Below are 23,227 nucleotides of genomic sequence, written 5' to 3'. Positions count from 1 at the left end.
CTACAGGTTTAGTGCCCTCCCTCCTGCCCGCCCCCCCCAAGAAAATCAAGGAAGGGAGAAGTCTCAAATGCCCTTGTACATATCAATCATACCTAGAAAAACTGAAAGGTTTCCTCTGGACTGGAAAATATTTTGTGCTTGTCATGTGCACCCAGCTTCAGGTTAAGGAAATCCTGTATTCAGCGTAAGTGAAAGCACTAGGTTTCTCAAAGTATTGTAATTTTTTATCAACATAATCGATTTTCTTCAAGTTCAGAAACTTGTATACCATATATTTTTTCCATTTTATTTTTCATACTTAGTCTCAGTTTTGAGACATTTTCCTTCTGAGAAACACAATTAGATCTGTGATCAGATGTTTCTCTTCTACTGTGTCCACCCCAAGCCAGCTTCTGGAGGCAATATCCTTCATTACCAGAGGATTTCAAGAACTCAAAAAAAGCCAGCAGTTATCATATGATCACTGCTCTAATTAGTTCTAGTGTTCAAGAAACAGATATGGTTTTGTCAGAATAAAGTAGTGTTTAAGAGCAAAAATGAAGACTGTCAAACAAACATGAACAAGGAACATTAAGTCTTTCTCCATTTTAAATGGTTTCCCTCCTCCTGTTTACGCCACCTCCCTCTTAATTCTATTCCCCTGAAAGTGGATCACTTGACTAACTGCATTCATCAAGAAAGCTGCAAAACAGTGTTAAGGTGACTTCGAACATTCATTTATTCATTCAATCATCCAAACCCAAACAGGATCAGCTTTCCAGTTCCAGCAGAGACCTGTTATTCTCAAAGATCCTGAAAGAGATTACTCAGCCTTCTCTCCTTTTGATGAGAAAGCTCCAGTTCCTAGAAAAACCCCCACAGGCTTTTGTGGGGGGAAAAAAAGACAGTAAGACTTCTGATCATTTCTTTATCTTTCTTGGAGTTGCACCGTTTTGTTATTTTTAAATGCAGTGGCCAAGGTGATATTTTGGCTAAGAGCAATGCTAAATAAAGTCAGAGGAGTACTTTATGTATCTTGTGAACAATCTCATTAACACCCTCCAGTATAATATTTGCCTTTATTGCAAAAGCATCCCATGACTGTTTCATATTCAACTTGTAGCCTGCTACACAATCCAAATGCATTTCTAAAAGACTGACACAACCAATTACTCCCTGGCCTGTATTTGTACAGTTGATAATATTTAGTATAGTTGACAACACTGTTAATTTTAATCCTGCTCTCAGAGAGAGAATTCTTTTCCATTTGGTCTCATTTGCAAATTTAATAAACAGACTTCATGCTAGCAGATTGCTAATGAAAATACTCATTAGTAATGGATGCAGGGACAGACACTGAGAGAGTCCTTCCCAGTAAATCACATTTTTAAGATAAGCTTCTAACATCTATTCTCTGCAAGTTTTTCCAAACAGTTCTGAACTCGCCCAACATTAATTTCATCAGGACCATACTTCTTCTGTTTGCTTATGAATCAAAAGACATTTTTAAAAAAAGCAGGTCTAAATAGCATTTTGTCATCATAGTCAGAAGTGCAGATTTGGGGGTTTTGTTATTTAAAAAAAATAGCCAAGTCAACACAAGTCTTGACACTGACGCAAAGGCAACAGAAAGAAGCAAACCTGCTGGTCTAGCTTATTTTGTTCTAACTCAAACCAGAACAGGCTGGCATTCACTGTCCAAACAAAGGGTCACCAGCCCACCTATGCCAGCAAAAATTAAGAGTTAGGACAATTATTCAGGGTAAACATCATCTTACCCTATTTTGGTTTAAGGTTTAAGTTTTGTGATGTAATATAAATGAAAGAGAAACAGAAGTGTTAATTTCCAAATACCATTTGCTACTCTATATTCATTTTTACAAAGATAAAAGAAGCAAGCAAGGGAAGGGCAGTTGAGTGTCGTCCAGACTTTTCACACCACCACTCAGGGGATCATTAACCTGCATCTGGAAGGAGATAAAGTTTTAATCTCTCTACCACCTTCCCCTCTCCCTAATTAACAGTTGTATAATGTTGTCCTGAAACAGTAAATAAAATTGGCCTTACAGAATGCAGCATATGGTCATTAGCACAATCTCTCATGTACTGCTTTCCATCTTTTACAGTTTCTAAAGTCTCGATATTTGCTTAAGTCAAAACTAATGAGGTAAAATAATACCTTTTATGCCATCTGGTTCAAGAATTATTGTCAGAAAAAGCATTTTTCCCAGTGTCTTCAACTAAATAGCTAGAAGGACTTTTGAAAGGAGAAATCTGCAAGAAAATTGTCATTCTTGATCCTGAGAAGTACTCACAGCTTCTCTAGTGGTTCTAATTTATCATCTAATTTACTTTATCAGGTGTTGGTTTGTAAGAGAATAGAAAGAAAATGAAGTGTTTTGTTTAACTAGTGGAAAAAACCACTTCTGATTTTCAGATCTCTGAAAAGATCTTCCTTCACATTAAAACAAAAAAGCTCAGACTATAGTTTCTTCAGCAGGGATACACCGGTGGTTCCAAAGTATTTTTAGCACTCCACTCCCAAATTAAGCTTCATCTAACACATCAGCTACCTTCCCGCTGTCATGGTGACATAGTTAAAACATTGAACAAAAGCTTTCACTGAACTCATGCAAGTCAAGTTCTCTTGCATGCAATTATGCACCCAGACACAAGGAGGAGTAACAACAATGGGACCTGCCATCTGGCACATCTCTTGGCCCTTTGAGAAGGAACAAAAAATTGCAGAAACAATGTCAATCTGGTATGTTCTGATCTCTAGCGATCCAGGCCTCGGTTTAATCTGAGACACACAGAAGTGAAAAGTACCCTTCTTTCTACTGATGTAGAACTCCTGACCCCTTAACTTTGCAAACTGAAAAGGCTTTAAGCAAAGCTTTATTCTGAGAGCATTTTAGTGTCTCTTTCCGGGTTAAGATTCTCTTCTTAATACGAGTTCATTTTGCAAGGCCCAAACACTTATTTAAATGTTTACTTTGTAAATCTTATAGGCACTACAAACAGAAACCAAGTGAGACACAGAGCCAAAAACCTTCAATATACAGGCCATCAACTGATCCCCCCCTGTCCACAAGGAACATTATCCTGTCCTACCAGGTAAGAGATAAGCTTGCTACAAGCTAAGGGAATACTGTTTAGCTGAAATGAGAGTCAGTGCACACACCTCTACTGAAAAAAGTTTCACATATTCGTTGACAATCAGACTGTAAGAAAATACTGAGCAATGTTCCATAGGAATTTGCACTGGATCCAGTACAATCAGTTTTTTCACAGATAACCTGAACATTGGAACAGTCAGTACTTCTCTTAACCAATCTGAGAATGATCCCAAGCTGGGGTGGAGAGTGTGCTGCTGCAAGAAATTGCAGTATTAGAATTCAGTATTATTCAAGAGTGTAATTCAGTAAAGAAAAACACAAATATCAGCGTTTCCACAGAATAAATAGCACAAGTACAAGAAAACAACCAATAACTGAGGAAGGCTGTAAAAAAGAAAGAGTTGTTGGGGAATCACAAATGAGCATAAATCAATGCCACACCAATTAAAAATACAAACACAACACAACAAAACCCCCCAAAACACAGAAAACTCAAACAAGGTCAACAACATAAGCAAGAGTTTACTACAATAATGAATTCTTTATTTATCCCTGACAAGGCCATTGGAAAGCTGTGTCTATTTTTGGGCATAGTTCTTTACAAATGATTCACCTCTCTTATAACTTGGATAAGGACACAAAATACATGTCCAGGAAAGAGTCTATAAAGAAACACTTAACTATGGGGTTTTATTGGTGGTGGTGGGTTGATTTTTTTTTTTTGTTAAGCTAAAGGATAAAATATTGATACATAAAGGGATGGTTTTCAGCTATTTACGAGTCTATGGTAGGGAAAAGGGAAACGAGCTTGTTATTACTTGCTCCATTTCCAGAAACCACAGAACAGCTCAAGTTGCCACGAAGATGTACTCTAGATCAACTCTTTCAGAGTCATTCATTCTCCCCTTCTGTTTTGTTTTTTTTGTTTTGTTTTTTTTTAGGGGCTTAAAGGACCAATGTAATTAATTTAACAATACCACATCTGCTGTTCTTTGCTGCCTTTTGCTCAGCACTTTGCAACACTCACCTGCAGGACCTACACACTGGCACACGAGATTACTTTTTGTCTAAAGTCATTCTCAGAGGCAGAACTGTTTATAAATACTCTTCACAGTTAGATATCAACAATAATTTGTTCTACTAAGTTGTGCTGATTCCATGGTATATCTTGGGTGCCAGCTGTGTGCAGGAATCCTAAGTGACCAACATTTCTCCTCTTTCAGGAGTTTATTTTCCTCAAGGATTGAAATAGTTTAGCTGAACTCCCTTAATGACTTTACAATTAGCATAACCCAACACAAATTAGATGCTTATCACTTATAGGAATTTTAAATTTTAAAATTGATTTAAAGCTTCACATAGGTTAAAGTCTGTTGCAGGCGATTAAAACTTGAAAATTAAGCACCAGAGATTCACATGTAGAGATCAAACACTATTATATGCACAAATCAAACCAAAGCCTTGAAAATTAAACTTGAGCCACACTTACTACATTTGTTCAGTTCAGGTTCAAATGTGTGGAAAATTACTTCATAGATTTACTTGTAAACAGCCTCAGTATTTGAGGGGGGGAAAAAAAGCTGGTTGTTGAAGATACTTTAAAAAAGGGTCATCTTATAACAAAAAACTTCATAAGCTATTTCCTTAGCAGGTCAGAACAGTAAGAAGGTATTTGTTTTAGGAAGCAATGAATTATTAACATCTTACAGAACAAATCTTAAAAATTGGCAAAAAAGCAAAAGTTGCTCAACAATTGTATTATAAATAAGGTAGAAGTGTGCAATCGCATCTTTGAAATACATTAAGATTTACCTGCAACACCATTCAATTCGGCCTTCCCCTTCACAAGTTTTTGCCCAGTGATTATCTGCAAGGTTTTTCATTGCCACAGCATATTCACACAGAGTTTCCTCATCCTCACAGTGCTCACGCCAGATCTTATCAAAGTCTCCCACTAAACAAAACAACAACAAAGAAATTGCACATTAGATAGAAAGTGTCTCATTATCTCCATGGCAAAATCCCCATCTTCCAGTTAAAAGAAGTTACATAATGGACCAAGAGATTACTTTACCTGCATGTAACAAAAACAAGGTCTCCTTTCTCCAGTCACACACTAAAGTCCAGGTTTTGGAGAAGGAAGGGGCTATTGGGTACTTGAGAAACTAACAATATTCTCAGTATACTGATTTTGTTCAGTTTGTTGTGTAAAATTCACATCCCTGGGAAGTTTTGCTTTCAGATCTCTCTGCATATTAACATGACAAACATTTCGGAAATTAAAGACTGAAAGGCTTCCTAGTAGCATTCACGTTCATGGCAAATACCGTGGATGATACTATTCTATGATGATTCTATGACATTACATGCAAAAATGCCAAAAAGAAAGTTTAACCCAGAATACAGATTTCTTTGGACATATTGGAAAAGGAATTCAAGCCTTCATTGATGTCTGTCTGATCTACCCAGTTCCAATGAATTAGCTTCTAGGGGACAGTACTGAAGAATCAAACCAACTACAGTCAGGAAATCAGATATACTCATCTGCTGATCCCTAGGAGTAGATTTATTTCCATGCTCCTCACCTTGCCAAAACGAAATCCTGCAGTTAAGTTTTGGCACTTTAAAGTAATTAAACATTTTGATTTTCCCTCTTTTGCTGCTAAGTATCCACTTCTCCTACCTTGCTTTACATAATGCGCTGCTGAACAAAACCAAGATAAGTGCTAGTTATGCCCAGCCGCAATTCCTACTGTGGTTTCTACAGCACGCAAATGCATGGTATACCTTACTAAAAGGGATTTCTGCCCTAAGAAAGAAAAATAATGCTCAGTAGTATTGTCTTCACTAATTCCCTATGTTTCTTAATCACAAATGTGTGCACGTATCTAGTATAAATATATATAAAGCTGTAGAATGAAAATTATCTACTGATTTTGCACCTACAAGCTGATATAACTAAGACCAAGTTTTCAAGAGCAGAGATATACTTCAACCTTTGACTCAGACAACCAACACACTTTTCACAACATGGCTCCAGAGCCAGTTTTTATAGCACCTTCATATTACAAAGAAGTATTTTGAAAGTGTATCAAGCAGATGCTAACTGTTAATGTCTGCTGAAGCCTTAAAGTAGCTTACAGTATAACCCATCCTTCTCCTATCAATACTAGATTTCTGGTTTTAACCCACTTACAGCCATTTCTTTGATGTGCTTTGTTTTAATTAGCAGTAAATAACAGATTTCTTCCTTTTTCTGTTCTTCCTCATGTGTGCAAAGCAGTAATGATCCCTCACCTCACCTGTCCTTCCCATACTACAAGACTGGGTATGATAGACAAGTATAGATAGTTGCATACTTGGAAGATTTAAACCAACCGTCCAGGCTACTCCCTATTTAAGTTTGGTTTAGGGATGTCACAGCAATTTTCTCTTCAAAAATAATAATCTAGCACACTTGTACAATCATCAAAATGAGTCATGTTTAAAATTAGGTGTTTATACTCCCTTGTGTGAGATGGCAGCTGAGATGGAAGGGAGTGGCCATGATTTAGTTTTAACAAAACAGGGAAGCTATGCAAGAAATCACGTATTCTGCTTGCTATTCAACAAGCATATATGAGAAAGTTATTAGACGGGACAAAAAAAAAAAGTAATAGTATATTTGAGTGATATCCCTCATTATTTCTCAAGTGATACAAGCTCAGAAACATATGCTTTATAGAAAAGGCACTATGGTGATCACCAACTGACCATCAGAGAAAACAGCCAAGTTGCAGGCAGGCCCCAGAGAGGTTTCAGCTAAAAGCTGTGCGTCACTTTTCCAGAGCTTTCAGGAGAGCCTTATGTAGAAACAATCACACAGGAGAGAATATACTCTACTGATGAAAGAGAGCAAGAAAAGGGGGCACACCAAGCACAAGTCTTAAAAATCTTTACTTCTTGTGTCGACAAAGTGCAGAACCTATATGGCACCAAGCCAGAAAGCACTAGCCACGTTTAAAGTGTATTCTCAATAGCCAATTAATTCTGGTGCAATTTAGATAAAGTTTCACAGTTTCTCTGCCACAGCACTCTGAATCTTACTGTGTACCCCAGACAACTGTGAAATGCTTGACTGACATGCAGTTGTGAAAGTTTTGTTTGAAGAATACATGGCTAATTAGAGCAGAAGAAGGTAACAAATGAACACTTACTGGGGGAAAACATCATAAAATACAAAATCCCAAGTTTAATACTGCTGTTCTTTTATTCCATTACTTCACTTGGTCTATTCTTTAGCAATTACTCTATTTCCAAATACCACTTTTCTTTAAAACTTAGGAAATAAGACAGATGGGGAAGAAGAAATATGCAATGACCAGATGTTCTTAACCTAACTAGCCAGTCCTTTCTTACAGCTAAGTAGTGATGCCTCTTTAACACTCAGTCCTGCTCTCATAGCAGTACTTCTTACTTCCTTCTGAACAAAGCAGAGATTTTCACCTCTTTCTAAAAGTCAGAAAAGGGTCAAGAGTCCACAGATAAGGGATCCTAAATTTAGATATATAGCAACAGACCTGGAGCTGACTACCAGCACTCTAGGACATGAACTTCGGGTTATAACAGAGCTGCCTACGACAATAACAGCTTCTTGGCACTGAGTTAACAAGAAAATAAAACTGAATGATACTGACTATTAGGAGAGACATGCAGAACAAAAGTGAAAAATTTATCAGAGAGTAATTCTGTCACACATCCTGTATCAAGTCAATTCTATGTGCACTTCTCGTTTGTTTTCATTTACTGATACAGCAGGTCTAGAGATACAGAAAATGGCAAAGTGGGACAGATGCAGCACAGCTTCTGCATGAGGAACACCTACATAGAAGCAAGAAAAAAGCAGATAACAGCAGGGGAGGACAGACCTACTCAAGATCACAACTGACAGAAGAAGGGTAAATACAGAACATCTTGTTCTAAGGGCAGGAGACCTTCAGGAAGAGTATAAAAAGACAATTCCATATTCAAAATCAATTTCTAACTCAGGAGCTCCTAGACCATGAAACCAGTGAAAGACAGAATGGTCAGCAAGCATACAGTGATACTCCGGCAACACTTCTCATATATTCTTGTCTAAGCATCTGCTGTTGACCCACTGTCAGTACTGGGTTTTATATGATGCCCATTTGTCTTCTTTTAATGTAAGCTCCAAAATAACTGCAGATAAAAGGTGGTCTTAAGACATAGGCACCACTGTGCATGGACTTTCAAAGAAGGGTCTGAGGTCCAATTTCCCTTGAGCAAGTACCATGGTAGTGAGTTGGGGGTTTTTAACGTTATTCATCTCCAGGGTGAGCTCTGAAAAGGCACAGACAGGCACATCAGATTTACAGGAACTTTAATTCCAGACTCATGCTCCAATATGGAGTTGAAAATGCAAATGTTTCCTATCTGTTGAGATTTTGAGGAAGTGACTACAACAGGTCTTGCAGCACCCAATTTCAAACTGACACCCAGAACACACTAAAGCTATGTATTAAATTTTTCAAGCAATACATTATAATCCACGTGCAAACACTGCATTAACTCCAGTGTAGTTAAACATTTATTTATGAATCATTGCTTATATAATCAAAAAGGCAGTAAAATATGCAGGAAGATATTACCACAAAACTAATGGTTACTAAAGATAAATAAAATCTTCTGTTAAGCAATCAATAATGCTGTAAATTAATAGATGTTTGTGGTAGGTTAATCTAAAGCAGTAATAATAACAAAGTCTTGCAGCTTTGATCACATCTTAAAGTTAATATTTGATTTTGTACGTTATACTTTTCATCTCATGTACTCATGACCATACCATAAGATGAAGTTAAATACTACTCAACACTCTTACTATGCACTTGGGGATCACCTTTCATGCATTTTAAAACCTGTTTGGAGCACTGACTCTTCAGAGATCTTCATACACCTCAGATCTCCATGAAGAAACCAGTTATGCCCACGTCCAGCTGAAAAGTGTGATTGGCAAGACTGGCTCATAACAGGAGTTCCACACACCTCTCAAATCACTGCAGTGACATTATTTTAAATTCAATGTTTTGCTCTTCTCTTCATCAGAATCGCCCAGAAAATAAGTATTACCTACTCTACACGTTGAAGATTAATTATTCCTTTAAAAACAAAAAAGCCCAAAGCCCACCTCTTTCTAGCAATTGTCAGTGAACAAATGACTGATGAACTTGTAGGTTCTATGTAACACAGCCTGTTCTAATGTAGTAACAAAAATCCAATATTGTTTACCTAGAATAGACGAATCCCTCTAAATATTTTCCGCTCGCATTAATATTGCCCACAGAATGGCCAAATCATAAACCCAAACCCAACCACAAAGTAATCAGCAGTTTCTGAACCCTGTCACAGACAGAACAGGTCGGGCATGTAGAAGTTATTTTTAAATGATCCTAATTACAAGATAGTTTTAATTGTGGGTAACAGCACTGGAGACCTAACGTTAGCTGTTAAGTTTCAGCAACTGAAAACATTTCTAATAAAGAAGAAAGAGTCATATAAGCTTAGTAAGACCTCTTCTCATTCCACGTTTATTTACAAGATCTCATCGAAGGTCTCCAGCAGAGTGTGAGAAGACCAGGTTTGTCATTCTTAGTGAGATAATCCCACACCATTACTCTTCTCTCCAGGCAGTCTGTTTTTAAGAACAAAAATGCAGCTTTCTTCCACCCTAATTTTTGTCTTGTTTATTTTAAAAATACATTTAATACATTTCTGTATAGGGTGTTAAGTGGAACTGTCATTTAAGGTATGTTTATGAAATAGAAAAATTTATTAGTCAATTATTCTTCAACTTTTGACAGAACAAATCAATTGGTACTTTAAATAAAACACAACCCTCTGTATAAAAAAGAAACAGAACTCAGTTTTGCTAAAGGCAGTATTTTTCATTCTGGAATGGGACTGAACCCCAAACAAGTGATTTGAATCATTCTGCTTTATCAAGCAATAAAATAGTTAAGTCATACAGAGTTAAAAGTACTATCTGTACCCCCAAGATAAGTTTTGTAATTATTCATTTCCTTAATTCGATTGGTGCTCTTCAGAAAAACAGTGCAGTCATCTCTGACAATCTCAAAAACAAGTACAAAATACTTCATCCACCAGTAAACAAGATCTTGCATCCCAAAATTTAACAGACAAAACCCACCAAAAAAAAAGAAGAAAAAAAATAAAAACAAACCCCCCCCCACCAACCCCAAACCTATCCAACAAACCAAACAAGGGTTTAAGGATGTCTGCCTACATGCTGATACAAATTGGTAATGTAAAAAAAACCCAGATTCAATCCACTTCCTTTTCAGTACTCCTATTTAACAGCACACTACCTTCCTATCTATACCTTTGATGGCTCTGGTAGAGGAGAAAATAAGCTCAATACACTGACTAACAATGAAACACAAGCAAAAGTGACATGTTTGTGTTTGTTATTAATAAAGTTATTAATAAAGCTCTTTGATTTGCTCACTGTAAAAAGCGAACCTATTGCCAGAATTAACAAGTGTCCATGATAATGCTGGATAACTTCAGATAACAGGCTGCTGGCACTAGCAATGCCTAGCAAGACCTTTGAGCTTTCTTTTTTGTTGTTGATGGCAATGCATTGTGGAATGAAGAAAATCCATCTCATTTTTAGCTTCTTAACACTGCCTCTTCACTTACTTGCTGGAAACAGTAAACATGCTAAACAATAAATGCGAAAAGCAACCCTATACTGTCCATGAGGCTAAAGCTGAAATCAAATTCCTATGAATATCTGACAAAATTTTTGTCATTAACAATGACTTGTCAGTTGACATTTAGCTGTACTACTAAATGCCTGGATGCTGTGTGCCAATGATCGATAAAACTAATTACATGAGGAATATCAGCTAATACACTATTCACAATTTACAGTGTGCACAAGATAAACTAGAAACTTACTGAACATCTGTTTTACTAAAACAGTATATCCAGTATTTCTTATGAAAGACATTAGGTATTTCTGGCTTCTCGGTTTTCCAGTTTTACATGTCTAAATACAGAACTTGAAGTTCAAGTTGGATAAAGTCCAAGCAGTCAGAGCTAATATTTTCCTTCTCTTGTCTAACTAGTGTTTGTTATAAATTCCTTAGGATTTACCTAAAATATTTCACAATAAAATCTAAAAAAAACCCCCAACATAGAATTTCATTTTCTTTATCTAAACATTTCCTCCTTCTACTCACATAGAAAGGACTCATTTGACCAAATGAGGGTTTCTATATCCATCTGACCTGGCAGGTAAACTTCCTATCTATCCGTTTACACTAAATAGACAACCAGGGCACAAATCATCTGCTATTTCAGACATCTACTGAGGTCAGCTTAGATCACCCTGAAGAATGATCTGGGTCTCTGATCTGCTACAAATCTCTGATGGCTGTCACACAAACAGTGGGGAGCTTATTTGTGATAGTTTAAGCAATTACTGCCCCCAGGTGTTGGATCTACTCTACTGGAAACTATCATCCCTCTCCCCCAAAACCCGACTTCGTGGGGTGGACTGTGTGCTGCACCTTACCACCACCAACACAGAGATGAACATATCAGCAGAAAATACTGATTTTGGTAAATTTGTGCAAATGCAGGAGCAAAAATGGGAAACACATGAGGCACAGGTACAGATTTCATTATGCTGACCCTGCAACAGGAACACCATCTTCCCCGCCAAGGCAATAAAGGAGCAGGGAAGAATATTACATACAGCTGTTTGTTCAGTGGGTTCAAGTCTGTGCCACAGCCAGCATGTTGCTTTCAAAAAACTGTGAGGTAACTACATGATACCAATGACTAAATCCCCCAAAATCGTACAACTATGGGATTTCTAATAAAACTTTCATTGCAAAACTGTGGTGTGCAAACTGAAAGGGCAATAGTATCTTAATGCTTATGTCATAAAATTGCACTAATATTAATGAAATGGAATTTAGTTTCTATTGCTTGAAAGTATAACAGTATTACAAAATGTCTCCCTCTTCCAAGAAATTAATGCAAGTGGCGAAAGACAAATGGAGATCTTGAAAACTTAGGTTTATTCCTACAGTAAACAAGTTACATTTAACAAAAAGGAATACCAACTGTTAACTTACATGTAGAGTTCAGTGACAAGGTTTTCCTGCCCTGTGAAAATGCCACTATTTCAAAACGTTTCCTGTTTCACATCAGGAAGAACTTCAGCTCTCTCAAGGTTTTTCATGAAAAACATGAGAGAGGAAGAGACCATGAAGCAACTGACTTCAGAATGACATATCTCACATGAATGTCTAAACCACTTACCTACTCAGGCTACTTACTATCATCAGGCAAGGTCCTATAAATTCTTCCTAATTTTCTGGATTTGAAAAACTCTTGATAAAGTTATTATCCATTTCAACAAATCTTTCTTTAAAGGAATCAGACTACCATCTAGGAATGTTTCTATCAGCTCCTGTGACACAGTAACTAATACCATGACAAGTACCAGTTCTTTGTGATTTTAAGCCTGAACAGCTTTAACAGGTGTATGGAAGGAGAAATGAAACATTTTAGTGAACACACAGTGAAATATTTCATAAAATACCATTACTGATAGCTTAGCATTTATTCCCACTTGCACTTAATATAGGATTTCCAGGGAGAAGTAGATGGTCCTGTAAATCATCTTTCCAGACTACGTACAAAACCATCTGCAACTGAGGCTCATAATGTATAATGAAAGTGTTTACTTGATAAATACAGCCCTGCATGACTATAAAGGTAATAAACAACTCAAAAAAAAAAAAAAAGATGGCCTCTGTAGCAGGAAAAAAAAAAAAAGATTGCCTCTGTATCAGGGGAAGGGATTTTTATCACAGTAAAAATTAAGCCTACTTGGCTGCTACAAGCAACAGGAAACAAACAAACAAATATCACGTAACAGCTGTTCAGCAGATCATGTTTAGTTCCCTACAAACCTCTAAATCTGCTTTTACAAGCCTGTCAGGCTTGACAGACATCAGCATGCACGCAATATATGCAGTATACATGCACATACACAACCGATACAACATGCTCCAGACCGCAGCTGCAGCTGCCCAAAGGATGCATATAAGAGAAGCCTACAAAATTTGGGGTCACATACAGTACCAGCTAACAGAAGCAAGAGACTAAAGCAAACACTGTTTTTCCCCATCCCCATGTTGTAACAGTCTAGTGGGAGAAATTCAAGACTCATGAAAAACCCTAATTTCTGTACTTTCTAAGTGCTTGTGTCAAGCATGCAGAGCCCTGAAGTTTCTCTGAAGTAAATAACTGAGCACTTGAGAGCTGTTTCAGCTTTTGGATTTTACCCTGGTGTGCAAGGTAATTATGATAAAACTAATGCATTCTGGATGGGAAGCAGGAGTAAAACTTCAGAAAAACATGAGTCTTATGCTAATGAGATAGACTCCTAAGTGAACATGTTACACCTCAGTGTGTTTTGTTTGCACTTGAAGTTTTCTTCATGAAGACAAAATTCATAGGCTAACCTGAGGAATTATGTGTATCATCAGGAACCACTAGACGGGTGTTGTCTGTCACTATCACTGCCTTAGTCTGCAACAACTTTTAACTAATTTACTAACAAGGATTAACTTAGTTGACACATTCACTCCCTGTGGACAAAGACCAATCACCTTAATTTGAAAAAAAATACATCTTTCCCTCCTCCCCCCAAAAAAAACCCCACAAACTCATTTGTTAAACTTCATTAAACCATTTTAAAATATATGGCATAATACTACCATAGGATCCACAGTGGAAAAAGAGTATCCTGCAATCACAAAATACCAAATCTGCCATGGTATTTATGATTACAGGCTTCCCTTCTTTATTTACTAATGAACAACAGAGAGGGTGTAAGGGGAAAGGAAGGAAATTGAAAAGGATGAAAAGAAGATGAAAAAGGAGAAAAAAAAAAATATAACTATTCCCACTAGAAGTCATGCTAGATTATTAATATTCTGAAAATAGGAAAAGGTAGGTACTAGTCACACAGTAAAAAAAGCTAAAGTTGTTAAAGGAAAAAAACCCCAATGCACTTCAATGCAAACCAAAAAGAATTTAAGATGAACCATTTCAAACATGGCAAATGTTTTGTCATATACTGGCATGCTCTGGGACTAGGATATGACTTGAGCCACAATACAGAAGTACATACAAAACCCATCCACCATACTTAAACGTAGAAGTGGTTCAACAAATGCAGAAATTAAAAAAGCAGCCAAGATTCAGCTTTGATAAATCTGAAGAGTTACAGCATCTCACCAGGAAAAAATCTCATCAAGCCCTTTAGATGACATGATGCTGACTAAGCTTTACTCTAGTAATTCCTTGGTAACTGCAAAAAGTTTGCTGTGATGCATCCCTAGTTAAGAAATATTGCTCTTGCACTTTGACAAGTATGGAACTTCTTCAGAAACGTGTTAGCTTGCAGTTTTGAAGCGTACTGTCACTTGTGCACTGACTCATCTTCAAAAAAAGAGGGGAACCATGGCAGAAAGTAAAACAAAATTGTAACAATGGTGCCAGCAAGTCAGATAATACACTGACTCGCCTTTTACAATTGCCCATTAAAACACTAGCCTTGCTAACATCAGCAAGGCAAACGAATTCTCAAAGAAATCAGCTCATTAAAATCGAGCCTGTATAACTTCTATCAATAAACATCTTAGTGTCTCAAGGATGCATCTATTTTCCTCCTACACTTCTAATAGAAGACAGTAACTTAAGGTCATATTACAATACCAAAGGCTTTCTTAGATTTATCCACCCTATGCAACATAATCATACAGCTTTCAGAAGGATACTCACCATGCTTTTTCCTCTACCAACAAAATCAATATGCAATTCTATTTTAGATATCTACAAAGCGCTGAAGTCCATGCAACAGATATTCTAGTACTGATTGCTTATTTAGACAAAATGGAAACTAGTTTCATGAGAAACTAGTAAACATGAGAAGAGGGAGAGGTTAAAAAAAAAAAAAGGACAAAACAAAAATAAGGACAATACAAGACTCTAGAATAAAAGACTCTAGAATAACACAGAGAGCTCTGTTTCTGCTTAGTATGGAGGTGGATGCACCGCACTATGGAGTCAAGAGGATTTCCCTGTGTAGTAAGCTTTAAGCATATAACCAAGGATGCATTTCTCCTCCTTGCTTTTTCATACCCAAGTTATAATTCAGATTGTACTGAAAAATTACAGATGATTTACTTTTTTACTTCTCTTCAGCAAACTGTCAACTTTGATTTTGTCAGGGTAATGTACTTGCCAGTCAGTACTGCAAAGTATTAGAAAACAAAAAAATCCAAGAAAAGATCCTTCAGAGATCAAGTACATCCTCGTATTACAATTTCAGAGTGATATTAAAGGCATTTAGGAAGAAGATTCTCAAACCTGCTTTTAGAAGCATGGAGAAACGTAGGGAGAAAAGACTCCAAACCCAAAATTCTAAATTTGAAAGAATCTAATGTATGAAGTACTACAACTACTAATTGCTAGTAACATTTAAAGAGCACCTACGATGGGATGAATAGGTAATGGGTGGAACTCTCCTTGTGGTAGAGGCATGATGTGATGAACTGATTGTTTTTTAACTCCCTCCATGAACACACAGTGTTGCTGATTTAGAGCAACTATAAAAATCACTGCAAAGTTCTCACTAACACATGATTTACAGGATATATGAAGTAAATTAAGACTACTGTTGGCTCTTTCACTTAAGCAGTTACACACAACCTACCCCTGCATACTAACTTGCTCTTTGCTGAGACTTTACATAGGCTTCCATGTAATTTAGGCTCTCATCTATAAAAAATTCAGTTGTTACAGAGATTGCTCACATTTAATTTAACAGTGCTGATTCTTGTCTGTCTTAATCTGCAGGCACTCTGAAATAACAGAGAAATATGAACTGCTAAAAGCTTGACTCCTTCACCAGAATTTGTACTTTTAAATGTACTATGTGCCTTCACTCAAAAGCTGGAAGACTAAGGGAGATCCTCCCTTCAGTTTTGACTCACCAAAGCCAAAATAAACAGCAACTTTTGATCAGTGTCTAGATAGGTACATATCTCTGCCCAAATCCCATGGACAGGCTCCCATGGAGACTTCTGCAGTATGACCTTGATTCTTTCACAGAGTGCCATACACAAACACAGCGAACAGGCAAGGACTGGTGCCTGCAACAGCAAGAGTTGCCATTTTATAACTGTCCTTCTGCAGGTATGCACCAAAGGGCTGTGGGCTCACCGAAAGAATGAATGGATGAATTTTTTTGTCACCTGCATTATAAAGAAGATTGAACAGATTATTACAATCAACTATAAGAAGCTGCAAATTTCAGCAAACAAGTCTCAACTCTGACGCTCATATGAAAGCATTTCTGGGAGGTTTTAAGCATTCCAATACCACCCATAAGAACCTTGCACAAGGGCATTAATACTGATGACAAAGTAGATTTTTCAGGACTCAGAGTAATTTATTTTGTAACAGCTTTTCCCCAACTCTTTTGCTTAGTGCTCCAGCCTGAACTATTTCTCCACAGCTGAGAGACAGAAGGCACAAACAATTCACAAAGACCCATGCCTTTCCAGATCATCATTCAATCTCTCTTGGCATTCAAAACCGACTGTTCTCCTCACTCCTGCAGATCCTCAGTTTGGAAAACACTGTTGTATGACTTAGAAGCTGCCGGTGGTCAAAGGCCTAGCTGCCGGCTATTCAATGTCGCACGGAGCAGCAAGGTAGGGCTATACGGAGGGACCCATGTCCACACACGGGTGTATCACACCTTTAGCCAAGGGCACGTTTTCACCTCGCAGCATTATCCGTGCACACCAACCCACGGGAAAAGCTCCGGGAGATGCGCTGTGAGCCGTCCCGAGCCAGGAAGGACTCTCCGCTACCAACAGCTCAAGTAAAGCGGCAGAACCTCCGCAGACCCGGCCGGGGCTGCGGGCAGCCGCTGCCAGCCGCGCCCCCGGCCGCCCGGGGAGGAGCAGGAAGCGCACCCGGCGCGGCTCCCAGCCGGCTGCCCCCCGACACACCCCCTTCGGCAGCGGTCCGCGGCCCAGCCGGCCCGCAACGCTCCCACGGCGGCTGCGGACACGGGGCCGCCCCGCCCGCGGGGGGATACGCCGGCCCGCGCGGAGCCCGGTTCCCTCCTCCCGCCGCCGCACAGCGGGTCCCCGCCGGGCCACCCCCCATCCCTCCCGCGGGCAGGGGAGCGGGCGGCCCGGCCTGGGCGGCGCGGAGGGGGCGGCCCCGTCTCCCGCGGTTACCTTCCCGGTACTTCTTGCGCAGCCGCCGGTGGACGCTCTTCACCACCCCCGACAGCTTCTCCTGCTCCAGCTTCCGCTCCTGCTCCGGGGGCTGCTGCGGCGGCGGCAGGGGGGCGGCGGCAGCAGCCCCGCCGGGCCGTGGCCGTGGCTGTGGAACGGCCTCCATGCTGTTACCGCTGCTCCGCCGCGCGCAGCCCGGCTGAGGGGGAGGCGTGAGCGCCGGGCGCTATGGCAGGGCGGGCATGCGCGCACCCCGCCCGCCCGGCATGCCGGGAGATGGAGTCCGCCGCCGCCGCAGGGCGGGCCCGGGAGCTGGGCGCCCAGTGGCCCGTCCCTGGGCGTGCGGGGTTGGCCGCAGAGCGGGAGTCCCGGAGCTGCGGGCTTCGCTGATTCCAGAGTTTCCCACACCCCACGCACGGAGCAGGTCGCCCTGGGGGCTTGACAGACTAGCGCAGAAGTTAGGTGAAACAACAAGAAGGGTCCAGGGGCAGTACGAATTCCTGTAGGGTGTGTCTGAAGGGGGACTGCAGGGAGGCTGGAGAGGGACTCTCATCAGGGACTGTAGTGATAGGACAAGGGGTAACGGGTTCAAACTAAAACAGGGGAAGTTCAGGTTAGATACAAGGAAGAAGTTCTTTACTGTGAGGGTGGTGAGGCACTGGAATGGGTTGCCCAAGGAAGTTGTGAATGCCCCATCCCTGGAGGTGTACAAGGCCAGGCTGGACGGAGCCTTGGGTGACATGGTTTAGTGTGAGGTGTCCCTGCCCATGGCAGGGGGGTTGGAACTATACGATTTTAAGGTCCCTTTCAACCCAAACCATTCTGTGATGACAGGGTATGGATGCAGTGGGGGCTCCTCTTTCCTCCCTGCATTACCCCAGCTCACATGCTGCCCAGAGACCCTTGTAAAAGTCTGTGTGTGAATCGCTCTGAAGTAGGATGCTAAAACCCACCCCGGCCTACAAAAGACCTTGCAGAAACAGGCTGAGTTCAAAGTGAGGTAAAAGCAAACGTCAGTAAGCAGGTGTCCACGGTGTGAAGGCAACCATCTGAAGAGCACAGTTTTGTACACGCCTTTTTCTGTCTACATGGTGCTGCTGGGCCTGTTTCCGGGCAGAGCACAGTTTTCAGGTGGAAAAATACTGCTGGAGCAGGAGCAACACCTGCAGCCAGCAAAATTGCCCCTTACAGGGAAAGACCTTTGTCTGCAGCTCTCTGCCCACCTTCAGCCTTTCACCAAACCCAAAGATTTTCAGTTCTCTCTTTCAGTTGTCATTGGAAATAGGACAGACAAAACCACTCCTCACAAGATCATGGCAGGGAAGTCTGCCATGAAGTCGCTTGCTTGTTTGACTTGGCCAGAAGCAGCTAATTGTCTCCTCTGAAGAAGTTCAAAAACATTAAGGAGGTAATTGTGGCTACAATTAAATCGGTGACAAATCTGACTTGGGTAGGGTCAAGATTTCATCCTAATGAGAAGTCAATGACACATGCAGTGGGTGTATAACAGGTCCTTATCAGCACTGTGTCAGTCCTGCCAAAAAAAATTACAGCTAATCACAGAGCACGGTGGAGTTCTGCTTTTCTGATAAATGTCTTTTTGAAGGTACAATTATCCAGACAAAAAAGCAATGTCCAAACAAAAGCTTTTCATTGTTACTGACTGCAAAGACATCCCTTTTCAACTTCACTCTGAGCTACGCAGGCAAATACTGCATCACACCCAATGCCCTGAAAGGGGGTTGCTCATTATGTCTAAAGGTCCAGCTGTTTCAGTACTGTTATTTTTCAGTAAATGCTTAAAAAACTTCAGTGTAGCTTGGCTCTTCCATCACTATATTTACATGCCATAATGTATTTTATTGTCAGAATATTTTATTTTTTTTTAATCGAAATACAGAAGAATAATGGAAAGGAGAATTTAAATTTTTGCAACTGACATCAGCACTAAGAAAGGAAAGAGAAGTGTACTGATTGAGTTATTCTTTGAGTTACATTTTTCTTTTAATTTTGAAACTGAAAAAAAGTATGATCATGTGTTAACGAAAATAACACCAGTATATATTAATTTTACTTTGACTTGGAAAACACCTGAAAATCAGCTTCTCATAGGGGCTATTGTATTTCATGTTCACCAGATTAATCCAGGAAGTTAAATCCAAATTAGAAAGAAGACTTGGTTGCTGGGGTTAATGATAGCTTTCTGAAATATTTCTATTTCTAGCTTTATATGCAAGTCTATATAAGAAGAATTAAGATAGTGTAAAAGAGATTACATTGATACCTACTAGGAACCTTTTGGTTAAGGAGGAGCCTACACGGTGGTTGATGTTCCTTCCGCTTTTACATTGTGTAGGACTAGCGAAAGCACAGAATGAAGAGGAAAAGCATGAGCTAGTCTTCTATGCACAGCGTGATCCTATAGGAGAGCACTGAGGGAGCCTTCTCAGAAGAGTAGGAGTACCAGAAGTGACAGAAAAGACATAGAGGCATTTGGAGGATGCCTGACATATTTCTGTGGCATCAACCCCCCCCCCTCCTCAGTTGTGAGCATCCAGACTTGGAAGCGTAGGGCACACAGTCAAAATGTGAGTGTATTTGGGGGCTGGTAAATTGGAAACCTAATTGTAGAACTGGAGAATCGGGGGAAAATTGCACATATGTGAAATATACTTTCTCAGATTAATAATAAACAGTTACTCTGTAATTAATGTTCTTTTGATTTCAGTTCTCAGGAATGCTTGCTAAAACTAAAAAAGTGGTTTTAAATACAAAGCAGCTTTAATTTATCACAATTATTAAAAAACAGTATTAATATTAGGTATACTTTTCTACTAGGACTTTACAGTTTTTACATGACTATCCTTCTTTAATAAGTTAATGTTGTTGCTTTACATTTTCAATATTTTGATTATTTTCTGGTATTCTATAAGTATGTCTATGAGGGAAAAAGTCCCACTCAGTACTTCAGTGCACAGGCTACTTTCATATCTAGGTGTACAAGCTGTTATTAAAAAAACAAGAAATAGGGAAGTATTGAATTTTTAACATAAGTGGTTCTATATGAAAGTAGACCAAGATATAAAATACATTCTTCCTTCTTAAAGAAGTGGCTTAGCACTTTAATGCTTCAGTAAGTAAGTAAACAGCATTTACTAGATGTCAGGTTTTTCCAGGAACAAAAATAAAAGAATACTTGAGGAAGAGGCTTTATGCTTTCAGGACACACAGATACTTACAATAGAGTATGTGGTGAGAGATGGGTCCCAGAGACAGACTCCGAATGCAGAGTGATTGGAGGAGGTGCTTCCCTGGAGCACTGCATGGAGATTTCGGGGGGGGGTGAAGGGGGAGCTGGTTATGGAGTGGGTGATTAAAGCGGGACCGGTTCTGGCAGGCCTGGAACTGATGACCCAGTGCTCTGTCAAGGTGGTGAAAACACGTGTGCTCAATACACTTCTTGAACACAGTACAGGAAGAGTCAAGGAACAAATGAAGATGAGTATAAATCTTGTTTTTTTCCCTAAGGCATGAGAGCAGAACAAGCAATAAGGATGCGTGCACTTATTCCAAGGAGATAAGATAATAAACTATCTTATAAACCTCTGTCCTGACGGGGACGATGGAATATGACCATCTGAGAATGAATTGTTTTGAGTAGCTGGACTTACTATTTCAAATGTAGAAGATGGACAGAAGATCCTCTGTGTATTAGTTACTTTCTCAAAAAAATAAGCTGATTTAAGGCAGACTAGAACAGTTTCTTTTAACATTTCTTCAGTGTTTCAGTTCCTGTCACTTTTCATTAATAGCTTTAGAAACAAAAGCCTCGATTCACAGGCCAGGAGGAAGAATAACCCCAGCCCTTTCCAGTACTCGGGTGGCTGGAACATTCACTGAGGATGTGGGAAAACCAGTTCACATGCCTGCTCTGCCGGAGGGTATCTGAACCCACATCTTCTCTACAAGATTATACAAAGTGGAAGTGCTCTTCCTTCCTGAGGGAAGGGTGACAGCAGCCTGTATTTTCAGTCCTTTTCCCCAGGGAAACTGTGGAAGAAAAGTGACAAAAACTTTCTGAGCTGCGCAAATCAGCAGTGCTCTGCTTCCATCTCTATTTCAGTGGTACTTTGGACAATCAAATCTTCTCAGCCCCTTCATCCCTTCTATTTTACAGATGCTGGTTATTTGAAATGGAACCAAAAAAATGACACAGCATCAAAGAGAAGAAACCTTTCTAGGCAGCACTCTCTCCAGTGTGATGACATCATCATAAGAGTCTCTAATGCAATGTAATCTGCAAAAATATTACCAAAAGCATGTAATGATTTTAATGGAATATTGAAACACTGTGGTAATTTAAAAGGAATAAAAGGTTCTTTGTTAGATGCAGAACTGGTTTTACTACATGTATCCAAAGGGAAGACAAGCAGGCAAAAATAGCGTATTTGGTTTGAATTTAAGATTTTTCTTCTTCATTAATTGTGGAGTCATATAAGACAGGAAAATAAGATAATTTGATTTTAAAAGAGGGAGTCACAGCCCTGAATTTGCACTGATGCAATTATGAAGAGCTGGTCCATTATTACATTTCTCCAGACTACACACTTTAGTAATTTAGTAATTAAAATTACATAGTAATTAAAAGTGCTACCCCATAACAATATTTTTATAACTACAGATCCTGGATTCCATTCCTGGAGGTTGACACCTCTAAAAGTAAGTTTACATCAGCAGTCTCCTTAATTAGCCCCTGTGTATTTTAGTGGGAAAAATAGACCTGATACTGACTTTGGTTTGCATCCAAAGTCCCAGTATTTACCAAAATAAATATTTTGCTTCTGGAAAACAAGAGGATTCTTCTACTGAAGGACCAATTAAAGTTGCTCTTCAAGTAGGCAGAGACACCCAACTTAGAGAAGAGAACCAACAAGTCCTTCACACAGGGAGGCTCATTGTGGAGTCTAATTGTGTAGCCTCAAGACCACAAAAATTAAATACTCATTGGAGATTTTATTTATTGAAATCATGTCTTTTGCTTGTTAGCTTGTGTTGCAATAAGGTAGGAATAATTTTAGCAGTAGCCAGAATTTCTGATAAACAATACATTCACTGAATCCATTGTGGCCAGCGGATACCACCTGTGTCTGTCAATGGAAATGAGCTGTTTCTTTCAACATGGGGGAAAAGTTAAGAATTTGTTAGTCCTTTCAGTCTGTCACTTGCCTAATAGTAAAGTGGGAATTAAATTCCATGGAAATACTGAAATGCTTACTGAAAACCAGCTAAGGACTTTATACCTGAGTTATTCTGAATGTTATGTGCATGTATAGGAAGTAAAACGATCCTTTAATGCTGAGAACAGATAATGCATTTTTCGAACAAATGCTGTACTTCATTGTAAACTGCTTTGCAACATGAGCATCACAAACAATATTCTATTAACAAAGATCATTAAATATAAACATAATTTACTGAAAAGTAATCCTGAATTACCTTAAAAATCTGTTTTGGTTTTTTTTTTCATTGATTTTAGTCTGAGCACATTCCCCTGTTATTTGGAATTTATAAATTATTAAATAGAGAGAATCAATATAATGATTATTTTAACAGAGACTACTAGCTACTTTTTCTAGATTGAGTTTTTTCTTAGCTGATTTCTTGCTGCCATAAAAGGTTAACTCATAAAATCACTTTGATTTAGCAAGAGATGTCAAAACATCCAGCAGGTCTGACTGGTTTTCTTCCAATGTCAGTCAAAATAGTATG

General features: G+C 39.2%; 1 protein-coding gene across 3 annotated transcripts in view; it reads right to left on the bottom strand.

Moving 5' to 3' along the window:
• BMT2 (base methyltransferase of 25S rRNA 2 homolog) overlaps positions 1-17,669 on the bottom strand; it is a 36,837-nt gene extending 19,168 nt beyond the window's left edge. Inside the window, exons 1-3 of one of the 3 annotated variants that reach the window (XM_030479374.1) lie at positions 17,459-17,545; positions 15,379-15,456; positions 4,911-5,052 (exon numbers count right to left, since the gene is read on the bottom strand). In XM_030479374.1, the coding sequence (XP_030335234.1) occupies positions 4,911-4,981 (71 nt within the window). In that variant the 5' untranslated portion in view covers positions 4,982-5,052; positions 15,379-15,456; positions 17,459-17,545. Of the gene's footprint in view, positions 1-4,910; positions 5,053-15,378; positions 15,457-16,198; positions 17,200-17,458 lie in introns of those variants that run through there. The other 2 variants (XM_030479375.1, XM_030479373.2) reach the window with 2 other exon arrangements.
• Positions 17,670-23,227: the final 5,558 nt, after the last annotated feature.

The sequence above is a fragment of the Strigops habroptila genome, chromosome 3 (genome assembly GCF_004027225.2).
Source record: "Strigops habroptila isolate Jane chromosome 3, bStrHab1.2.pri, whole genome shotgun sequence".
Classification (NCBI taxonomy): domain Eukaryota; kingdom Metazoa; phylum Chordata; class Aves; order Psittaciformes; family Psittacidae; genus Strigops; species Strigops habroptila.
The sequence above is the reverse complement of the archived record's forward strand: the minus strand, read 5'-3'. Positions and strand labels throughout refer to the sequence as shown.